This window comes from Coccinella septempunctata, chromosome X (genome assembly GCF_907165205.1).
Source record: "Coccinella septempunctata chromosome X, icCocSept1.1, whole genome shotgun sequence".
NCBI lineage: Eukaryota > Metazoa > Arthropoda > Insecta > Coleoptera > Coccinellidae > Coccinella > Coccinella septempunctata.
This window is the reverse complement of record NC_058198.1, coordinates 19,336,801-19,355,697: the sequence shown is the minus strand read 5'-3', so window position 1 is coordinate 19,355,697 and position 18,897 is coordinate 19,336,801. Positions and strand designations below refer to the sequence as shown.

At 35.2% G+C, this 18,897-nt stretch overlaps 1 protein-coding gene across 1 annotated transcript; it reads right to left on the bottom strand.

The window, feature by feature from the left end:
- Nucleotides 1-2,339: 2,339 nt before the first annotated feature.
- LOC123321594 (keratin, type I cytoskeletal 9-like) lies at nt 2,340-5,450 on the bottom strand. Its single transcript, XM_044909272.1, has 2 exons — nt 5,294-5,450; nt 2,340-2,836 (listed from the first exon to the last, which is right to left on the bottom strand). Exons 1-2 carry the CDS (start codon nt 5,300-5,302, stop codon nt 2,408-2,410), a joined length of 438 nt encoding a protein of 145 aa, XP_044765207.1. The 5' UTR covers nt 5,303-5,450; the 3' UTR covers nt 2,340-2,407.
- Between the last annotated feature and the right edge of the window lie 13,447 nt (nt 5,451-18,897).

Below are 18,897 nucleotides of genomic sequence, written 5' to 3'. Positions count from 1 at the left end.
GGGAGCATTAGCCGAGTTACGCCACCTGGAGTAGATTAGGTGAACTTGTTTATTGTAAATCCGATCTCAATCGTCTTGCCGTGAATAGTCAAACCGTTAACCGGACTTAGTAGATTTCACCGTGAAAAATTTAATCCCCTATTTCATCGTGGATTCAATTTTTCAACCGGAGCCGAGGGGATGTAATGAGAAAATGGGTTTTCAAACCTATTCCCTCATTTTAGAATAATTATTTTAGTTTTCCTTTTTAAATAATTTTGTTTCGAATTAATTTCCGAGAAATCTTTTCGAATTTCCAATTCAGGATTCCGACATCGTTCGGAATTGTAAACATACCGTACCGTTTTTATTCCGTTTTTATTTCCTAAAAACGATGTCGCACCGTATAAAACATCCTGAATTGGAAGATAACCGAGTTTTTTGGTTTGCTAGCACAGATAAGTCGAAATTAAAACGTCTTCATCGACGCAAATTTACCGAATTTCGACTGTCGGGCACATCTGATTTCCGCACCCCCCCTGTGGGTATAAAATCAGATGTTCCCCGCAGGCCACTTCACTTACGTTGTCCACTTGTTCTTAACTTGCTGTCAGATAGTTTTGACTTACGAATTATAGCCTGATTGTTCACTTGTGATTTTCGCTTGATTCGAATTATTAGAGCCGTCCGCCGAGTTATTTTAGAAAAATTGTTTTTTTTGGGGTTTTCATTTTTGGAGAGTTTAAAATTTTTTTTTGCTTTGCCTTTTCTCCGTCACCTCAGTTGGGGCGAGTCTTTTTGTCGCGCTTTGAGTGTAAGTGGCCGAAGATAGAACCAGAGGTAAGACGACACACCGTTATATTTTTTTTTAATATTGGAACTTCAGTTTTCCGTCTGCATCCCTCTCATACCCGAGTCTGAGCTCCGCCCCTACTGTCGTTAAAGTACCCTGCTGGTGCGGACGCCCGGGGGGTACCGAGGACACTTTGGGGTGGCTCACCCTTTCCCGAAATTTCCCGTCTTATCTAGTTCACCCCTACTGTCGTTAAAGTACCCTGCTGGTGCGGACGCCCGGGGGGTACCGAGGACACTTTGGGGTGGCGCACCCTTTCCCCAGTTCCCGTCTTTTTACCCCGTTCCGGTGTTCACCTTTACGGTTAGGGAGGCATTCTGCTGGTGCGGATGCCCGGGGAGTGCCGAACGAGCCTAAGGGTGAGCCGTCGTATTTCTGTGCTGTCTTTTATCCCCTAACCTGGCTGAAGTCCAATATCTGTCCGTCAAGTGTACGTCTCAGGTTCTGGCTGGCGAACAAGTCCGTTAACCCCCGTATACCGTTTGAGATCGGATCCAGTGTTATTCCGTCAGTTTTGCCCTGTAAATCTCATTGATTTCGAGTCACCGAATTTTGTAATAGTGCTATTTGTGTTCCCCTTTTTCGAATCGACAAATAAAAGTTGTATACGTTGATTCTGCCTATCATTGTGCGTCGCTAACACCCTAGACACAAGGGAACCCTGTCTCCGGCTAGTAGCTGCCAGGGTAGGTTTGCTATTCTGCCTTGAAGAATAGCTGGCGCTCGAGTCCACCGAGGAAAACCCCGTTACAACTTATATGGGTCAACGGTCAATTGTATGTAATCCATGAATGGTTGACAATCTCTAGTCCTGGCTCCACCCTGAAGGGTCTCCCCAGATAATCGTATAGCTACTCACTTATTCTGTATGATCTGCACATTATAATTTTGAATTATCATGTTAATTCATCTTGCTCGACTTCTGCTCTTCTCGAAACCAACGATAAGTGGTTTCCGTCATTCAGTACTTTCATTTTGTTTTGATCATTATTTGTCTATTGTATCTTCTATTCTTCTGACGTTCTAATCATACTTACTTGTAAGCAGCCTTTCCTTGTAAATATTGTATTCATGGATGAATTTTGCACTTTTTTCGAGACCAACGATCTTATTCAAATGATCAACTGCATTATCATGCATGAAGGAGCGTATTTCAAGCAACATTTTCCGCAGTTCTTTCAGAACTACAGTTTCAAAGGTATCATGGAGTGCGGATTTTCTCTTAGTGGGCGAAAATGCGCTGCATCATCGAGAATAATCAGAGCACAGGGATCGTCAAGAGCAGAATCCTTTAATCGTGGTGAATTCTTCCTAGATACCCAGACATCAACCTGGATAAAGTTGGTGATTTTCTTTGATGAACGTCAGCTAGAATCTCTCAGATGAAATCTTATATAAATAAGGAGGAAATGCTTTCAGTGTCAGATTTAAACACATCATTCTGTCAACAACGGTTTATTCTTGATGAATATACGAATATAAAGGTTGCTTGAGGATGCAAAACAAGAATATTATAATGTAATATTCAATGTAGTTTCATATCTCTTAACAATAAATGATGCAAATATCATTAACTTATACCTCTATATCGGAAGCTCTAATAATGAAAGTACCTCCGGTACTTTTACTCATTCCATTTCCGCCAGAATCTCCATAATAAACGCCACCACTGGCTCTATACACCGTTCCATATCCATGGGGCAAGTAGTAAACACCTCCAGAACCTCCTTGTACAACTCCTTGTCCTTTGAGATGATTTGATCTAGCAGCACCAAAATGATAATCACCTGATTGACCAGCACTAAATTCGTCTGCACCTGCATCTCCATAGTAGGAACCACCACTACCCGCAATAAATCTTTTCGGTCCATCAGTGAAATAGTACATACCACCACCACCTCCATAAAACGTCCCTGTACAATCATTGATATGATGAATACCTTTGCCCTCTCCGTAGCAGTCACAAAATACGGTTCCTACCATAGTGGCCATCAAGGCCATAATCTGAAAACCAAACAAATTTTGTGTAGACTATAGATTCAGATCACATTTGTTTTAATACGGGAGACCACATGATGGATTGGGACAACACTAAAATTTTAATGACGGAACCAGGCTATTATAAAAAAAAAATTGAAGAGTCTACGTGTATTCTATTAGATCAAGATAATAATTTGGCAAATTGTTCGGTAGGAATAGATCATATTTGGATCAATTTACTAAGGAAAGAACTGTCATCCGGTAATTTCAAAATTAAATGAATCAACGTTTCTATGCAGTCTCTGTTTCTGTGTGTTGACAATTAATGTCAAACAAAAAGCGACAATTCAGAAGATTTTCAAAAATAGATTTTTCGTCTGATGAAGGAGTCTGATATAGACTCCGAAACGTTACAACTTAGAATTATAATTTCATCGTTATTTATTTTCAGTTCATTGTCAGGCAACAATTTTTTTCTAGTTAATTTGCTCCTGACAAATTAGTGCAAGAATTTACGCAGGAGCAAATCGTTGATTTCATTTTCAATTGATTTTGTTTCAGAGATTGGGAGTGAAAACCCTAAAAAGTTTATGAAGAAATGCAGAATCCTCCCAGAATAAATTTCAATCGATACATGGTGTCGCAAGATTAATAGGAATAAATTCGGATATAGGTTCAGTACCTTAAAATAGGACGAGAGGTTTCTTTCAAGAAACGCGCGGAAACGCTCAATCGTTGAACGTTGAATGGTTACGTTGCTTCAAAGATGTCGACTTCATTATGGATTCATTCAATTTTTTCATAGGGCCAGGGATAAACAAATTGAATTTTGCAGAGGTATATCTCAAATTTCTAGAATTAAATTTTTCAATGAGGTGTGAAATTGCCAACCCTTTTTTATTTTCCACCATTGCTCATTTTCATTGAGGTTCTTCAAAAGATATGTATTCAAATGACCTTTTTTTTCTGGAAACTTGATTGCCTTTCAACTGTGTCTGTAAAAGAACATATTGGATCCATTGGTCTGATAGCTAAACGATATTAAAGAACAACTTAAAAGTCTCGTTCAATCGAATCAGCTGAACTCAAATTTAAATTCTCAACTACTTATACAGTATGCAAATAAATAAGATAATGAAGATTTCAGAACCAGCTAACTCAATTTCGAACACTGCTTTCAATGTTCATTAGAAGATAGGAAGATTCAATTCAGTGGGTTCATCCCAGAGTATTCACAAGCCTAAAAAGAACGGACTGTCCTTCCTCTATCTGATCAGATAAAAGTAACATAATACAAGATGTCTGTAAACAAATGCGAAGGACTTAGGAAAATCATTCCTCGATGAAAATAAGCAACGGTAGATCCTATCAATTTTTCTCGAAATCGACCTCCCTTCCAAGATACAGCCTTTGGAAGGCGATGACAAGTTGACTGTTTTTAATTTTTTTTAAGGGTTCTGAAAACACTGAGTCATAAAGCTATACATAATATGAAGCACTAAGTAGATGTTACTCACACAATTTTTTTAGATTTCATAACTTCATTATTAGGGGTTGAAAATAACAACCCCTTATCCCTTTCCTTCAAACACTGTTTTCGTGCTATAGATTTTCGACAAATACAATTCTCTTATGGTTTCCCATTCGATCCTGGAGAACAAAGTCTCTTGCAAAATTTCGTCGATACTTTTCTCGGAATAAATAAAAACTTACAAGCAGTTCTGATCACTGTTCATTCCATCTCATCGTGGAAGTGTTCCATATTTTCATCTCCCGCTGGAATACATGCATCAACTCTCTGCCTTATAGACCTTCGTATACTGCTTGTAAATTTTTATTTATTCCGAGAAAAGTATCGAGAGTATCGAAGTTTTGCAAGAGACTTTTTTTCTCCAGGATCGAATGGGAAACCATGAGAGAATTTTATTTTTCGAAAATCCAGCGCACGAAAACAATTTTTGAAGGAAAATCATAAGGGGTTGTTATTTTCAACCCCTAATAATGAAGTTATGAAATCTAAAAAAAATGTGTGAGTACCATCTACTTAGTGCTTCATATTATGTATAGTTTTATGACTCAGTGTTCTTTAGAACCCATAAAAAAAATTAAAAACTGTCAACTCGTCATCGCCTTACAAATAATGTATCTTGGAAGGGAGGTCGCTTTCGAAAAATATTTACCCCTGCTTATTCTCATCGAGGAATCATCTCCCTAAAACCTTCGGAGTTGTGTTGATAGCATTGGATTCCGTTGGCAAACGTAAGGTAAACAGTTTAGTGAAAAAATACCATTACATTGCAAACATTATTCAATATTCACAATCTATACTTTCAATGATATTCCTGAACTGTCTTATATTATAGAAAAACTAACCAAGATTGTCGAGTAAATTCCATTCTAGTTATTCGATCCAATTTTCATACTTATTAAATCTTAGATATTGAATGAACGATGAAAATATATTTAAACAAATTTACTTACATTTAGCATGCTCAAAGTGGATGCTCGAATAACTAAAATGTTGTGGCGCTTCCCTCAAAACTATTCTCCTTCACGGTGGTTGTAGAATATATATGCTTTTTATGTGAGATAACAGATATCTATTGAGGAATCGATAAGAAGTCCTGTTTGCGTTATTCGCCAGTCAAGAAAACAAACAAATCACAAATAGTGCTGCATGATTGCTAAAAACACAGGTCTAATTTTCCAAGGTCCATTCTCGAAGAAGAAAAAACTTAGGGTTAAAAAGCGAATTGCTGAATCAACATACACAGAAAATGACTGAAATTGGCCATTTGCATTGCGAGAAAAGTAAATGTTGAAGTAGATTTTGAATCACCTAAAAATTAAATAGTTTCAATACCAATCATGTGTGTGAATACATGACCCTACTGGAGGAAATTTATACATATTTAATAGATATAAAGTTTTTCATACTTTACTATTATCGGGATTGATGCAGATATTCTTTGAGATGCAACGATGGAGTAGATGAAAAATTGAAAATTGTTCAAATCTACTAAAAATAAAACCATTCAAAGATAAGAACCAAGTGGAATTTGCATGAGGTATTCCTGAAGTTTTCCCACGGTGTTCGGAGTGGTCCTTATGAGAAGCCCTACGTTCGGATTTCTCATAATGCACATGTTTCCAATATCTACCAATTAGTGTTATTTTGATTCAAAGCGAATTGAATCTGAAAATCTTCCGAACGCTGTCTAATTATTGACATTTCAGACATTTGTCACTAAAGTGTCAAGTTTTTTAAATTTATTTCCCGTTTTTCACCGATTTCATAATGAATAACAGCTTTGGGAGATGAATTCCCAATAAAAGTGTACTCTACAACTGAAAAACTCAAGAATCATCACTTGGAAGATAGGACTTGGTCGAGAAACTCTCCTGTAATTGCATATTTGTAGATTTGCCTTTTAACGTTTCCTCGTTTATCTGCATTTGAAATATTCTTCGGTGAAAAATATGTTATTTAGTTTAATTCTTTTTAGTTTTCAATAATGGCCAATCAATATTTCTGCAGATTTTTTTAACGGGATCGAGGTGTGAATGTTACAGCATATCCCTGAAGCTAAACTAAAGTTTAGCCGGCTAATCTCAAGTTTATGTTCACACCTATATTTAGCCCTAACAACAATATTCGTTCTACAATATGGTGAGTTTTCATAAATATAGATACTGAATTAAATAAATTTTCACTAGAATACACGTGTCCTCATAAAACAGAACTCAGTGTACAGGGTGGGCAAATTTCGATGTTTTAGCACTACAGCTCTTGAAGCAGAGGAGATAGACAAAACCTGATACCCATTCTCGTTCTCTTTTTCTGAGAAACTAACAAGAGTGGTGGTCATTTTTGACCACCTTCCTTTGTTTTCGAGTTATAAGCGAATATTGGAAAAATGGCGATATCGAAATAAATTTATATCTCCGCCAATACTGATGATAGAGCTCTGGAATGAAAACAGTATACAGGCATTTTCTTATGTAGAATTCAGTGGCGAGCTCGCCTTTTTAGCGGGATTTTCAATCACGAAGCTACGACCCAAAGTTATGTTTTTTTAAATGGGAACACTAGATCTCTGTACAATTTTTTGAAAGCTCAATTTTTACTGATTTCAGAAATATATAACATTTTTATATATATTATATCAATATGAATAATAGAAAATGGTAAAAAACCTTTTTTCTCAATATTTCTATGGTTTCAACTTTTGACGAGCACAGAAAAATAGAGCTTCCTATAACAAGAGCAGTCTCCTTCCGGCAATGTCATTCTTACTATGCTTTTTACCGATTTTCACAAAATTTGAATCTTGGAGAAAATGAGTAAGAAACAAAGAAATGAAAGGACTAATAGAAGTACACTTTGATAATCATACGAAGGTACATTTTTCTATGCTCTTCAAAAGTTGAAACCATAGAAATATTGAGGAAAAAGTTTTTTACCATTTTCTATTATTTATATTGATACAAACCATATGATTTTATATATTTTTGAAATCAGTAAAAACTAAGCTTCCAAAAAATTGAACAGAAATATGTTGTTCCCTTTTAAAGAAACATAACTTGGGTCATAGATGCGTAATTGAAAAGCCTGCTAAAAAGCCGAGCATCCCACTGGATTCTACGTAAAAAAGGCTTGTATAATGTTTAAATTCCAGAACTCTATCATCAGTATTAGCGGAGATATAAATTTCTTTCGATATCGCCATTTTTCCAATATTCACCTATAACTCGAAAACAAAAGAAGGTGGCCAAAAATGACTACTACTCTTGTTAGTTTCTCAGAAAAAGAGAATGAGATTGGGGTATCAGATTTTGTCTATCTCCTCTGGTTCAAAAGCTGTAGCGCTAAAACATCGAAATTTACCCACCCTGTACTTTCATCCACCTGAATAATCTATTTAAATTCTGAAACAAGTTATACTAATCCTATTTAAAATCTTTCTAGTTTAATTATAGATTTCCATCAAGTGAACCACATCAATTCGATATTTGAATCTTTACTGAAAAATGCGAAAGAACTAATTCGAAGGACAACCAGTGGTCAACAGTCGGTTGCCGATTCTTATTTCTGTTTAATTTTCACTCTTTTCAATTCGCTGTGATTTTGAAAAGGAATTCGCTTATTACTAACGGAATATACTCATAATATTAAATAATAATAATAATAATAGAGTTCATTAGATAAACTACAAGATAAATTCTTGAAAACTGTGGAGTTAATCATTCTCAAGTAATGATAACTGTGTACAGCTATTTTTACTTAATTTTTTTTCTTTTTTCTTACTTCTAACAAACCTTGTCTTCTCGGTGGCATTTCTCTTGATCGGGCATGTCAAGTCCGGTGAAAAGTAATCAAGATTGAGGGTAGTGTCCTTATTTTGGCTGTGTCTCTAATCGGGAAAATTTAGATCAATGGACCTGAATTGGTTCTCTTAATCGTTTTAGGTTGAATTAATAATCTTATGAATCGAGGATCGACCTACTTCAATAGGACATTTTTTCAATTCTTTTTGATTTTATATTCATTTCTCATTTCTCTTATCTCTTTCGGTAAAATCGGGTATATTCTTGGAGCTGTATATTCCGCTCTTCCGCTCTTGACCTTTCATAGCTATTCTCTTTCGCTCTTTTTCCGTAATTATGTTCCCTCGATATGATCGGTATTTTGTTCTGGTGTATACTCACGATGATTTTTTGAGTATACATTTGTCTTATATCGAGCACTTTTGAAATCCTGTATATTTCATCACTCAAGAATGTGATTTTTTTTCCATACATGACTTTTAAAATACACTTTTGAATTATATTATGTTCCTCTTGTGACAGTCTAAAACACCCCCCCATCCTATTATCCCATATGAAAGCTGAGATTTCACGAATGCGTTGTATAGTACATGCAAGTGTTTTTCGGAACTTATGCTTTCATACAGGATTCCTCTTAGTTTTTTAGTTAGATAAAGCATATGTATGTTGATCTCACTTCACGTTCTGGTCAATATAGATACCAAGGTATTTTGTCGATTGCGTTGCTGGAATATGCAATTTGTTGATCTACTAATGTTGGTTGTCCTGTGTTGTTCGACGCAAATGTCAAGTATTTGGTTTTTTCCGTGTTCAAGGTAAGTTTGTTCAATTGAAGCCATTTTATCGAGGTTCCTAGATCCTCTGTTGTTTTCTGTCTGAGATTCTCCCACGACTCATCCTTATATAGCACTATGGTATCATCCGCGAAACCCAGAATCTCACCTACGCTGTTCAATTCGAATAAGCCATTCATACATTTATACTATATATATATATATATATATATATATATATATATATATATATATATATATATATATATATATATATATATATATATATATATATATATATATATATATATATATTGAACAAAAGTGGCCCGAGTACAGTGCCTTGTGGTATGCCATAGGTGATTCGGTTTTCTTTACTGTATTTTCCATTCAAAGACACTATCTGAGTTCTGTGCGATAAATAACTTCGAATAAGATCATATATTTTTCCACGGAAACCATACTTTGCGAGCTTATCCAGTAATCTTTCGTGGCTTACGGTATCAAACGCTTTTGCCAAATCTATTACAACTGCTAAAGATGGAATGTTCCTGTCAATATTTTTATATATAACTTCAGTGACTCTTTTTATTGCATCTTCCGTTGTCATACCCTTACGAAATCCATACTGGTTTTTAGACAATAAGTTATTTTTATTAATAAATGTATCCATACGCACCTGCATCAACTTTTCTATAATCTTGGAAATATTCGATATTAGAGTAATCGGTCTATAGTGCATCATTTTAGACTTATCACCTCCCTTGTCCGGAAAACAGCCTTTTTCGAAACAGTTGTTCACCAAATAAGTCAGGGGTTCTGATATCTCTTCTTTCATGTTTTTTAGTGTTTCCGAACATATTCCATCGTATCCTGCCGACTTCCTCGATTTGAGATTATCTATAGTTCTTTCAATTTCGTTCGTGTCAGTTGAAAACAGGAAAAAAGATTTCTCTTTTTGAATATTTTTCTCCTCGAAATCAACGGGTGGAACCACTTGACTAGCATAGGTCTCACCCACTCCACTGAAATAATCATTGAATAGGTTACATATTTCTTGATCATCATCAATTTTCATACCATTTTCATTTTTAATGTAGTCTATGTTGGTTTCCTGTTTTGTGTCATTCGCTATATTTTTTACGCAGTCCCATAATGCTTTCGATTCACTTTGATTCTTTGTTATCCGTATCTGTAAGTATTTCCTTCTGACTTCATTTATAAGTTTATGTACGTGATTTTTACATTTAGAGTATTCACTCCTCAATTGGATGTTATTGGTTTTTTTTTTATTTTACTGTACATCATTTGTGTCATCAAAATCATATATTTGTTTCCAATTTGCATTCTTTAAAGAGTTCTTAAGTTTGTTATAATTTATGTATTTTTTTGTATGATCTTTTTTGATGGTGTTTCCATTCATGTTCAGGTTACTGCACAATATTGTTGGATAATGGTCCGTGATCAGATTCTGTAAGATAATGCCATTCACATTTGAATTTTCCGGATGCATACCTTTCACAAAGAAATGATTCAGGCACGTTCGGCTATCTGGACATGTATTTTTATTGATAAGCGATGTAAATCCAAATGTGCAAAGTATATTTTTTTATTTGTCTATACAGTGTTCCTGGTGGGACAACAAATTAATGTTCATATCACCTGTAATAATATGTCTGGTACAATTCTTTTCTTTTTGTAAATAAATCATTATTTCCTTATTGAATTCTGCAATGGAATAAACTGGTGAATTATACACAGCGGTCAGCTTGAGGCTTTTTCCCTGTCCATGAATGTTCAGTTCCACCGCCATGATCTTTCCAAGCTCAACCAACGATTGATCGAAATCGATACTTTTCTTTACATATACAACTGTACCATCGTTTTTGTTATATTTTCCACCATTGTAGATTTGATCATATCCATTCAAACCGAACAACTTTGGGTCTTCCAATTGAAAAGTTTCAGTCAACACAATTATGTCGAAATCAGTCGATGTTGTTTGCAAGAATAATTCAAACTCATTGAAATTCTTCTGCAAGCTTCGTATATTCATTTGCATAATTCTGAATTCCTTATGAATATTCATAGTATCTAGGTCTTTTATATTTTCAATGGTGATAGTATTATAATCCTCATTTTGACAGTGCTTAATAAAATTGTCCATATCGATTTCAGTGAATAACCTTATGACTGATTATTTTTTCAATATTCTTTTTTTATTTTTTTTAGTAACGTTTTTTTTATATTTATATAATTATTGTTGACTATTTTGGTCTGTTGTAGACTTATGCATGAGTCTCATACCACCAATATTTCCTTTCGGGTGTGATTTTTTTTTACTTATGAATTTTTTTTTTCTGACTCGCTACGTGGGGCGTTAATAGTTTCCCCTGACTCCTGTTTCCTTTCGTGGCTGATGGACCAGGCCCGAAATCCACAGCACCAACTAGTTTCTCAGTTGAAGGCGTACTTGGGGCGCTGTTCGGTTTGTTCTCATCTTCCGACGTCTCCAGATCCTCCAAATCATATACGCTCTGTCCCACCACCAATCTGTTTCCTTTTATATATGATTTTTTTTTTATTAGCTCTAGCCTTCCGCAAAAAGAACCTTAGTTATCTGTTCCCCTGACGCTGCGTTATATCGTTTGCTATTGTTACAGAGGTACCCTTAAGGTTTTTGGCGTGTTTGAGAACAATTTTTTTGGTCTGATATGAGACGAATTCAACTTTTATTGGACTATTTGCCCTATTACCCAAAGTATAGCAATTACTTATTTCAGATACTTGGATCTCCACTTTCAGCAAGCGGGCTATCTCTCTGCAAAGGAACTCAGCAGTCAATTTATTTCCAGGCCAAAAATCACCAAATTATTTATATTGATAAGCGTTCTGTTCTTTCTAACCTATGCTTCAAATCTGCATTCTCTATTCTTAAAGTTTCATTTCTATTTATTCCGTTAGTCTGCGATGGTTCAAAAATAAATGATAAACAAACTACGATTTCAGGAGCTACAAAAAGGAAATGGCTTTATGTAGGTAGAAATGCTGGCGGAGACGTCACGGAGGAAAAAATTTAAAATTTTTTGAAAAACACCGATGGACTAGGGGACATAGTAGTGAAAAAACTAGATACAAAAGGTTCTAACTCTGCATTCAGTGTGGGTTTACCATCAGAGGAAGTTTATAAGACTGTATACAGTAAGGAGTTCTGGCCAGCAGGAGTCATCCTAAGAGAATTCTCATTTAAGAATTTTTTTCCACACCGGAAGAGATAAATTTTCGTCAAGTAAGTAATACATGCTCCAAAAAGTTATGCATTATTCAACAAAATGTTCGAGCCTTAAATACAGCTTTCAATGAATTTGATTTAGTTATAAGCAAACAAAAACCAGATCTATTCGGTATTACGGAACATTGGCAGGATATCAATGAACTCAGAGCGATCCATTTTGATGATTATAAATTGGCTTCAAGTTGTTGTAGAGAGAAAGGTAAACATGGGGGTTGTGCCCTATTCATGCTCAATTCCTATAATTTGAAGGAGAGACAAGATATAACATCGATTAGTATTGCCAATATTTTTGAGTGTTCGGCAATACAATTAGACTTAGAATCAACTAGAATCATAGCAATTTGTGTACAGGCCTCCTAAAGCTGATGTTAACATATTTTTCGAGAAAATAACAACCATTATCCAGAAATGCTTGAAGGAAAAGGCAGAAATTCTAGTAATGGGAGACTTCAACATAGATATACTATCTGATGAAAGAGAAACACGTGAGTTTATTTCTACAGCAGAATATTTCCGTCTAAATCTCACTATCAGGGAACCTACACGTCCGGTCTCAGGATCATGTTTGGATAATTTTATGACAAGTCTAGAAGAAGAATCTAAAGTGATTGAAAATCACATATCGGATCACTCTACCTGTATTTTCAGGTTTGTTTGTGATATAACTGAGGGTATTAGCAAGATCGAATACTTCAAAAGATAAATAAATGAGGAAACAAGAAAAAAATTTCTAGACTGCCTTTCGGAGCAGGACTGGCGGGATATTTTTGAATTTGGGACAAAGGATGTGAATAAGATGTGGAACAGTTTTGAAGAGAATTTCCAAATTTTATTCGATAAATGTTTTCCCTCGGTGAAAAGAACTGTAAAACCAAAAGCTAATAAATTTATAGAAACTCCTGAATTAAAAAGAATGAAAAATATCTTAGATTATCTACTAATTGCATCGACAACAAAAAAAGAATTAAAAAGTAGTTACAACAAAATGAAGAGGAAATATGATATGACCAGAGACAAACGAGACGGTTAACTTGGCATTGAAATCTGTCCCATTTTAAGGAATTCGTGCATCTCTCTCTTTCTTGTATAAGCTTCCATAAAGGTACATTCACAATCAATTCACGGGCCGAAGTGCACTTCGGCTCGGAAGCTTAGCAGATGGCGTTCTCCGTTACCATTCACAATGAAATTCAAGACAAAATTTCTTGCAAGTTGCAAACTATCACTTCGGCAAGGAATTTCGTGCCGGCTAGAGATGATGCTGATGCTTATGTTTAGATCAGTTACATTTTTGATTCATTTGAGTATTTGGTTCCAGGATTATTGCGAATGGTAAATTTCGTGCCGAAGTGCACTTCGGCCCGCTAATTGATTGTGAATGCGGCTTAAGTCTCTCTTCGTTTAATTATGGAAAAGCGTTTGTAGAGGTCGCCCCAGTAGGAAACATTTCGTAGTTGTCACATGCGTCATTTAACAATTTTGACATGACAGCTTTGAGGTTGTGTTTATGTTTACTTGTGTAAAAATTCGCATGATTTTCAATTCTTTTCTGTTTATTCCAAGTTTCGAGGTTGGCTTAGTTATCAACCAAAGTTCTGGAGTTGTTTCGACAATTTGAAGACAATCTTCCAAGATAGCAAAATGCCAAGATTGCTTTGTTTACTTTGTGGTGGTGATGAGACAAATGTTAAAAAATTGCATAATTTTCCCCGTAATCTTGCAAGGTGAGTTAATATATAATTATTGCTTAGGTTTCTCTGTTTCTTAAACCAAAAAACTAATAATGCCTTCCGTAAATCTTATAGAATGATATGTAAAATAGTCATTATAAGCATGGTCGATCTATGAATGGAATCTTTTTTGCAATTTGCTAATATTATTAAACTTTCAGATCTAAGGAATGGCAAGAAATACTAGGAATGGAATTCACGAGTGAATCTCTGCATTTATTCAAGATCTGCAATAAGCATTTTTCACCAGATTCATATATGGATCTCAATAGATTTAAGCTTCACAGATCCGCAGTTCCTATTCCTTGGCAAACCTCTGCAAGAACTATTAAGACACATGAAGTAAATATGGAGTTTCATCTGTAGAATCTGAAAAATTCTGAAAATTGCGATTTTGTGTATATGCCCTTCTGTCTTGAAACCCTTCGGGCCTGTTCCGATATTGCTGGTTTTACTGGCCCGCAATTGAATAACAATAGAACTCGAACGACTGGGCCAATAGGCATCGTCTCTGAATTACTGACAGTACTGCTCAGCAATATCGGAACAGACGGTTCATATGATAACACTCATTTTGCAAAAGTTTTGTTTCTTGTAGTTGTTGAAAAATAGTTATAAACTGTTTCAGAAATTATGACTGAAGTGACTGTGGCAGCTTTGGATGATCCAAGCCCTAGCTCAAAAACCCCAGATTTGGCCACATCGAGTATCAAGGAAGAAAATATTCAGAAATTTTGATGCACTTTCAATAATGGACAGTACATACACCAAGAAAAAGGCAATTAATAAGAATTATTCATAGAAGGGAGAACATTCTGAGGAAGATTAAAACCTTATGTAGGGAAAATCCGAAGATTTAGAAGCTCTCACAAATGTGTGTGAAACTAGTGTGGTATGTGAAATTAATGTAATTAGAAAAGAGAAAAGACAGTGAAAAGAAAAATAAATATAATTCAACATTGAAAAATTTCAAATTCATTAATTTCACATTTTTTTCTCTAAGTTCCATTTATTTTGCATTTCATTTGTAAAATAAAATTTGCTTATTGTATATATACATATACCTATATTTGTTCATTACTGTACTGTTTTTTACTGAAATTGTGATGAGACTTTTTTTATGTTTGAAGTTGAAATATAGCTATGAATCTTACTGATGTAGTTTTACATTTCCTATTTCCTTAGTGAATAAATGAGAAACTTTGCATTTTTGATATCTGAAAACTTTCCTTGATAAAAATTTGTCAATGAAGGCAATATTTATCAGATAGGAAATTTTCCGTTCGTCAAAAATGCAAAATTTCTCATAAAACAATGTTGGCTCTTCGAACGGAATGAAATCGGCAATGCGTCAGTTCAAATTTCCCGCGCTTTTGCGAGATACTGCATGCAGCGCCTCTACAAATGCTTTCGGAAAAAATGAGAGAGATGGAGAATTAGGATGTGACAAACTTTTAGCAGGTAGGTAACCATCTCGTTTGTCTCTGATATGACTATCTCAGCGGCTAAACGCGCTTACACAGGAAGATTAATTGCAACAGCGGATAACAAAAGCAAAGCAACATGGAGGTTAGTAAACTCATCAACAGGAAAGCAAGGTAAGAGGAATTAATATCCCGTAAAAACAGACGATGGGCGGAAGAATAGGACTAAGAAGCAAAAAATAATAGAGAAGTCGTTTTTCGTTTTTGATGTCACTGAGACAGAAGTGATGTCAGTCGTGAGGAGTCTGAAGAACACTTATGCATGTGGTTATTATGAAGTACCTATCAGCTTGTTGAAGGCTTGCATTTCTTGTGTAGTATCTCCATCAACTTACATCGTGAATTGTATTCTAAAGGAAGGAACTTTTCCAGATGCTCTAAAGGTAGCTATTGTGAGACCCATATTCAAGAAGGGAAACAAGGAGGAATTGGGTAACTATAGACTCATAAGCTTACTTAGTTCGTTTTCAAAGATCATTGAAAAGATTATAGCAACGCGATTAACGAAATTTTTCAGCAAATTTAATGTCATTTGACACTGCCAACATGGCTATATGAGAAAGAAACATACAGAAACTGCCATTTATGAACTGACATTGTCTATCTTGGAGGCCTTGGAGGGGGATAATGTGGCCTTGGGCTTGTTTCTTGATCTCTCTAAGGCGTTCGATTGCGTTGATCATCAACTACTGTTGGAAAAACTTGAAAGATCTGATATAAGGGATAAACAACTGAACCTAATGAGAAGTTATTTGAGACACAGGAAACAGAGAGTTTTTATTAATAGAAAAAGTGAGAAGTTCACCTCAGAGGACATCGAAATAACCATGGGCATCCCACAAGGCACCATATTGGGACCCCTGCTTTTTCTAATCTATATTAATGACCTAGACCTAACACTACCGGAGAACTGTAAACTTGTGAACTTTGCTGACGATGCTAACATCTTGATAAGGTGTAAAAACCTCCAGGACTCACTTGATTTATTTAGATCAGTGCTGGATTAGATATGCAGCTGGTGCCACCAGAAAAAGCTAATCTTGAATATGCATAAGACTGTATGCACTTACTTCTCTACAGATCGATCTTCACAGATCTTCCCGAGCGCTCTAGGATGTAAAGATGGTGATGTTGACGTCAAGGGGGTGGTGTCTTTCTTGGGGGTTGCAGTAGACCAAAACTTGAAATGGAAAGAACATGTGGATCAATTGGGAAAGAAGTTAAATTCCGTCATTTATACGCTGAATGTCTTGAAGAGGATGGTTTATGATGATGTACTGAGGACAATTTACTATGCTAATTTTCAATCACTGGCGACTTACAGCATCATATTTTGGGGTGGAACTTCAGTCATGGATAGACTGTTCGTGAAGCAGAAATGGGCCATAAGAGTGATAACTGGTAGAAAATATCGAGTGAGTTGTAGATCTGTCTTCAAAACGAATGAAATATTAACACAAGCATAGTGAATATTACTCAAGGTAGAAAAATAAGAACAATACGAGGCGTATGTTCTTTCCGGTGCACACTCTATCTTGTTTTGAGAAGCATCCATTATATATGGCAATAAATATTTTTAACGGGCTACCAAGAAGATTGCAAATGATTCAGGAATATGGTTTATTCAAAAGGGAGATACATAAACTATTAATGAATTGTGAACCGTATGATATTGGGGAATTTTATAGATTCTGTGGTTAATTAAAATGAGTTGTTTCATTTTTGTAACATGTATTTGTTTTCAATTATTGAAATAAAAGTATCCTTTTATCTATCTATCTACGTATCTATTTTTCAGCGCCTGAATTTCCAAGAGTAACCTCGTCTCTGTTGCAGATATGCAATTTCTTACCTCGTTTTTGGTATCCTGGATGGCCTCCAGAAGTCGTTTTAGTGTAATCTCCTGCACTTATTCCTCATCCGGCATTTTCGGGAACAGGTATATAAATACCTTATGGTATGACACTATTTGAGCAATTCACTTATCTCAGAAAAGTTGGGATGTTTCTACACTGAAAAGTGATTCTTCGGGGATAAAGCAAGGACACTCTTCACTGTGGCCGATCAGGGAGACTGAAATTGAAACACATACAGGAAGGCTAGGGCTAAATGAGCGGACGTAACAGAGAAAAAATTAAGAAGACCACAACAATCTATACATCAACCACATCTACAATTCGTGCTGTGTATGGAACACTATAAGGAAACGCAAGCAGATCCTCAAATCAGCGGCACAGATGTTGAAAATGTTTATAGCGAGCCGATATCGACCTTATTCGCACCAGTGAAACGTAAACAATCTTATTTACTTGCTCGATAGATACTGTAATCCTTCGAAAAATTTCTCTCCAACAGAGAAACGTTTACTCACGTTTTTCGTGCTAACGCAACAAAGCTCAAATTTTCCAAAACACAACGAATAACACATAAAATATCCACCGGAACTGTGCACTCTCCACTCGAGGAGTATCTCGTAAGGAAAATGCAGTCTTTTCAATTATATGAAATAGTTCGACATGCAATAGGGGTATCACAATACAATAATCATTTCTTCGAAATACTTTGATTCAAATATTAAAAATAAAAGGGATATACAAACAACAATATTCATTGTTAAAAATGAATTAAATAATTTTCACTAGCAGTAACACACACGTGTTCGGCTATCACAGATCTCAGTATTCTTTCAGCCATCTGAATAATATATTGTAATCCTTAAACAATTGTTGTGGTTAAATAAATAATGCTAGTGAAAACCTTTTCTAATTCAATTATAGCTTTCCATCAAGTGAACCATATCCATTCATTATTTGAATCTTTACTGAGAAATGCGAGAAAACTAATTCGAAAGACAATCAGTAGTAATTAGTCGGTTGTCAATTGTAATGTTTGGTAATAGAGGTACTTAGATCCATGATTGATGATTTTTTTCACTGAGAAAGAATTTGATGTATTCATGAATTTCCCACTTTTTTTCATTCGCTGTGATTAATTTCGAATAGAAATTCGGTAATCACGAATGGCATATATGCATGGTTTCTCTAAACACTTGGGCGTTCACCATAGTTTCGAATATTCAATAAATTAAGCCTTATTTCGATGGGAACTATTTATTTATACTACAAATAATTCTGCCCGATTAGTTTCAGCGAGAACAACTCACCATACTCTAGAGCTTGTAACAAGACAACTGCAACGGAAGGAAAATATGAGAAAATAATTAATATCGAATACCAATGTCAAAAATCAACGAATCAATTAGAAACTGATGATGCAGCAGTCATGAACAAACGGGCAGAAGAATCAATCAGGAAACATTTTGAAAAAGGTCAACAAATTTCGTCAAAAAATGAAAAAAATGTGAACATAAACAAAGAATATGTCAAAATCTGAATGACAGGATATAATGCAGTAATTTCAATCATATAAAATAGTTCGACATGCAATAAGGGTATCACAATAAAATAATTAATCA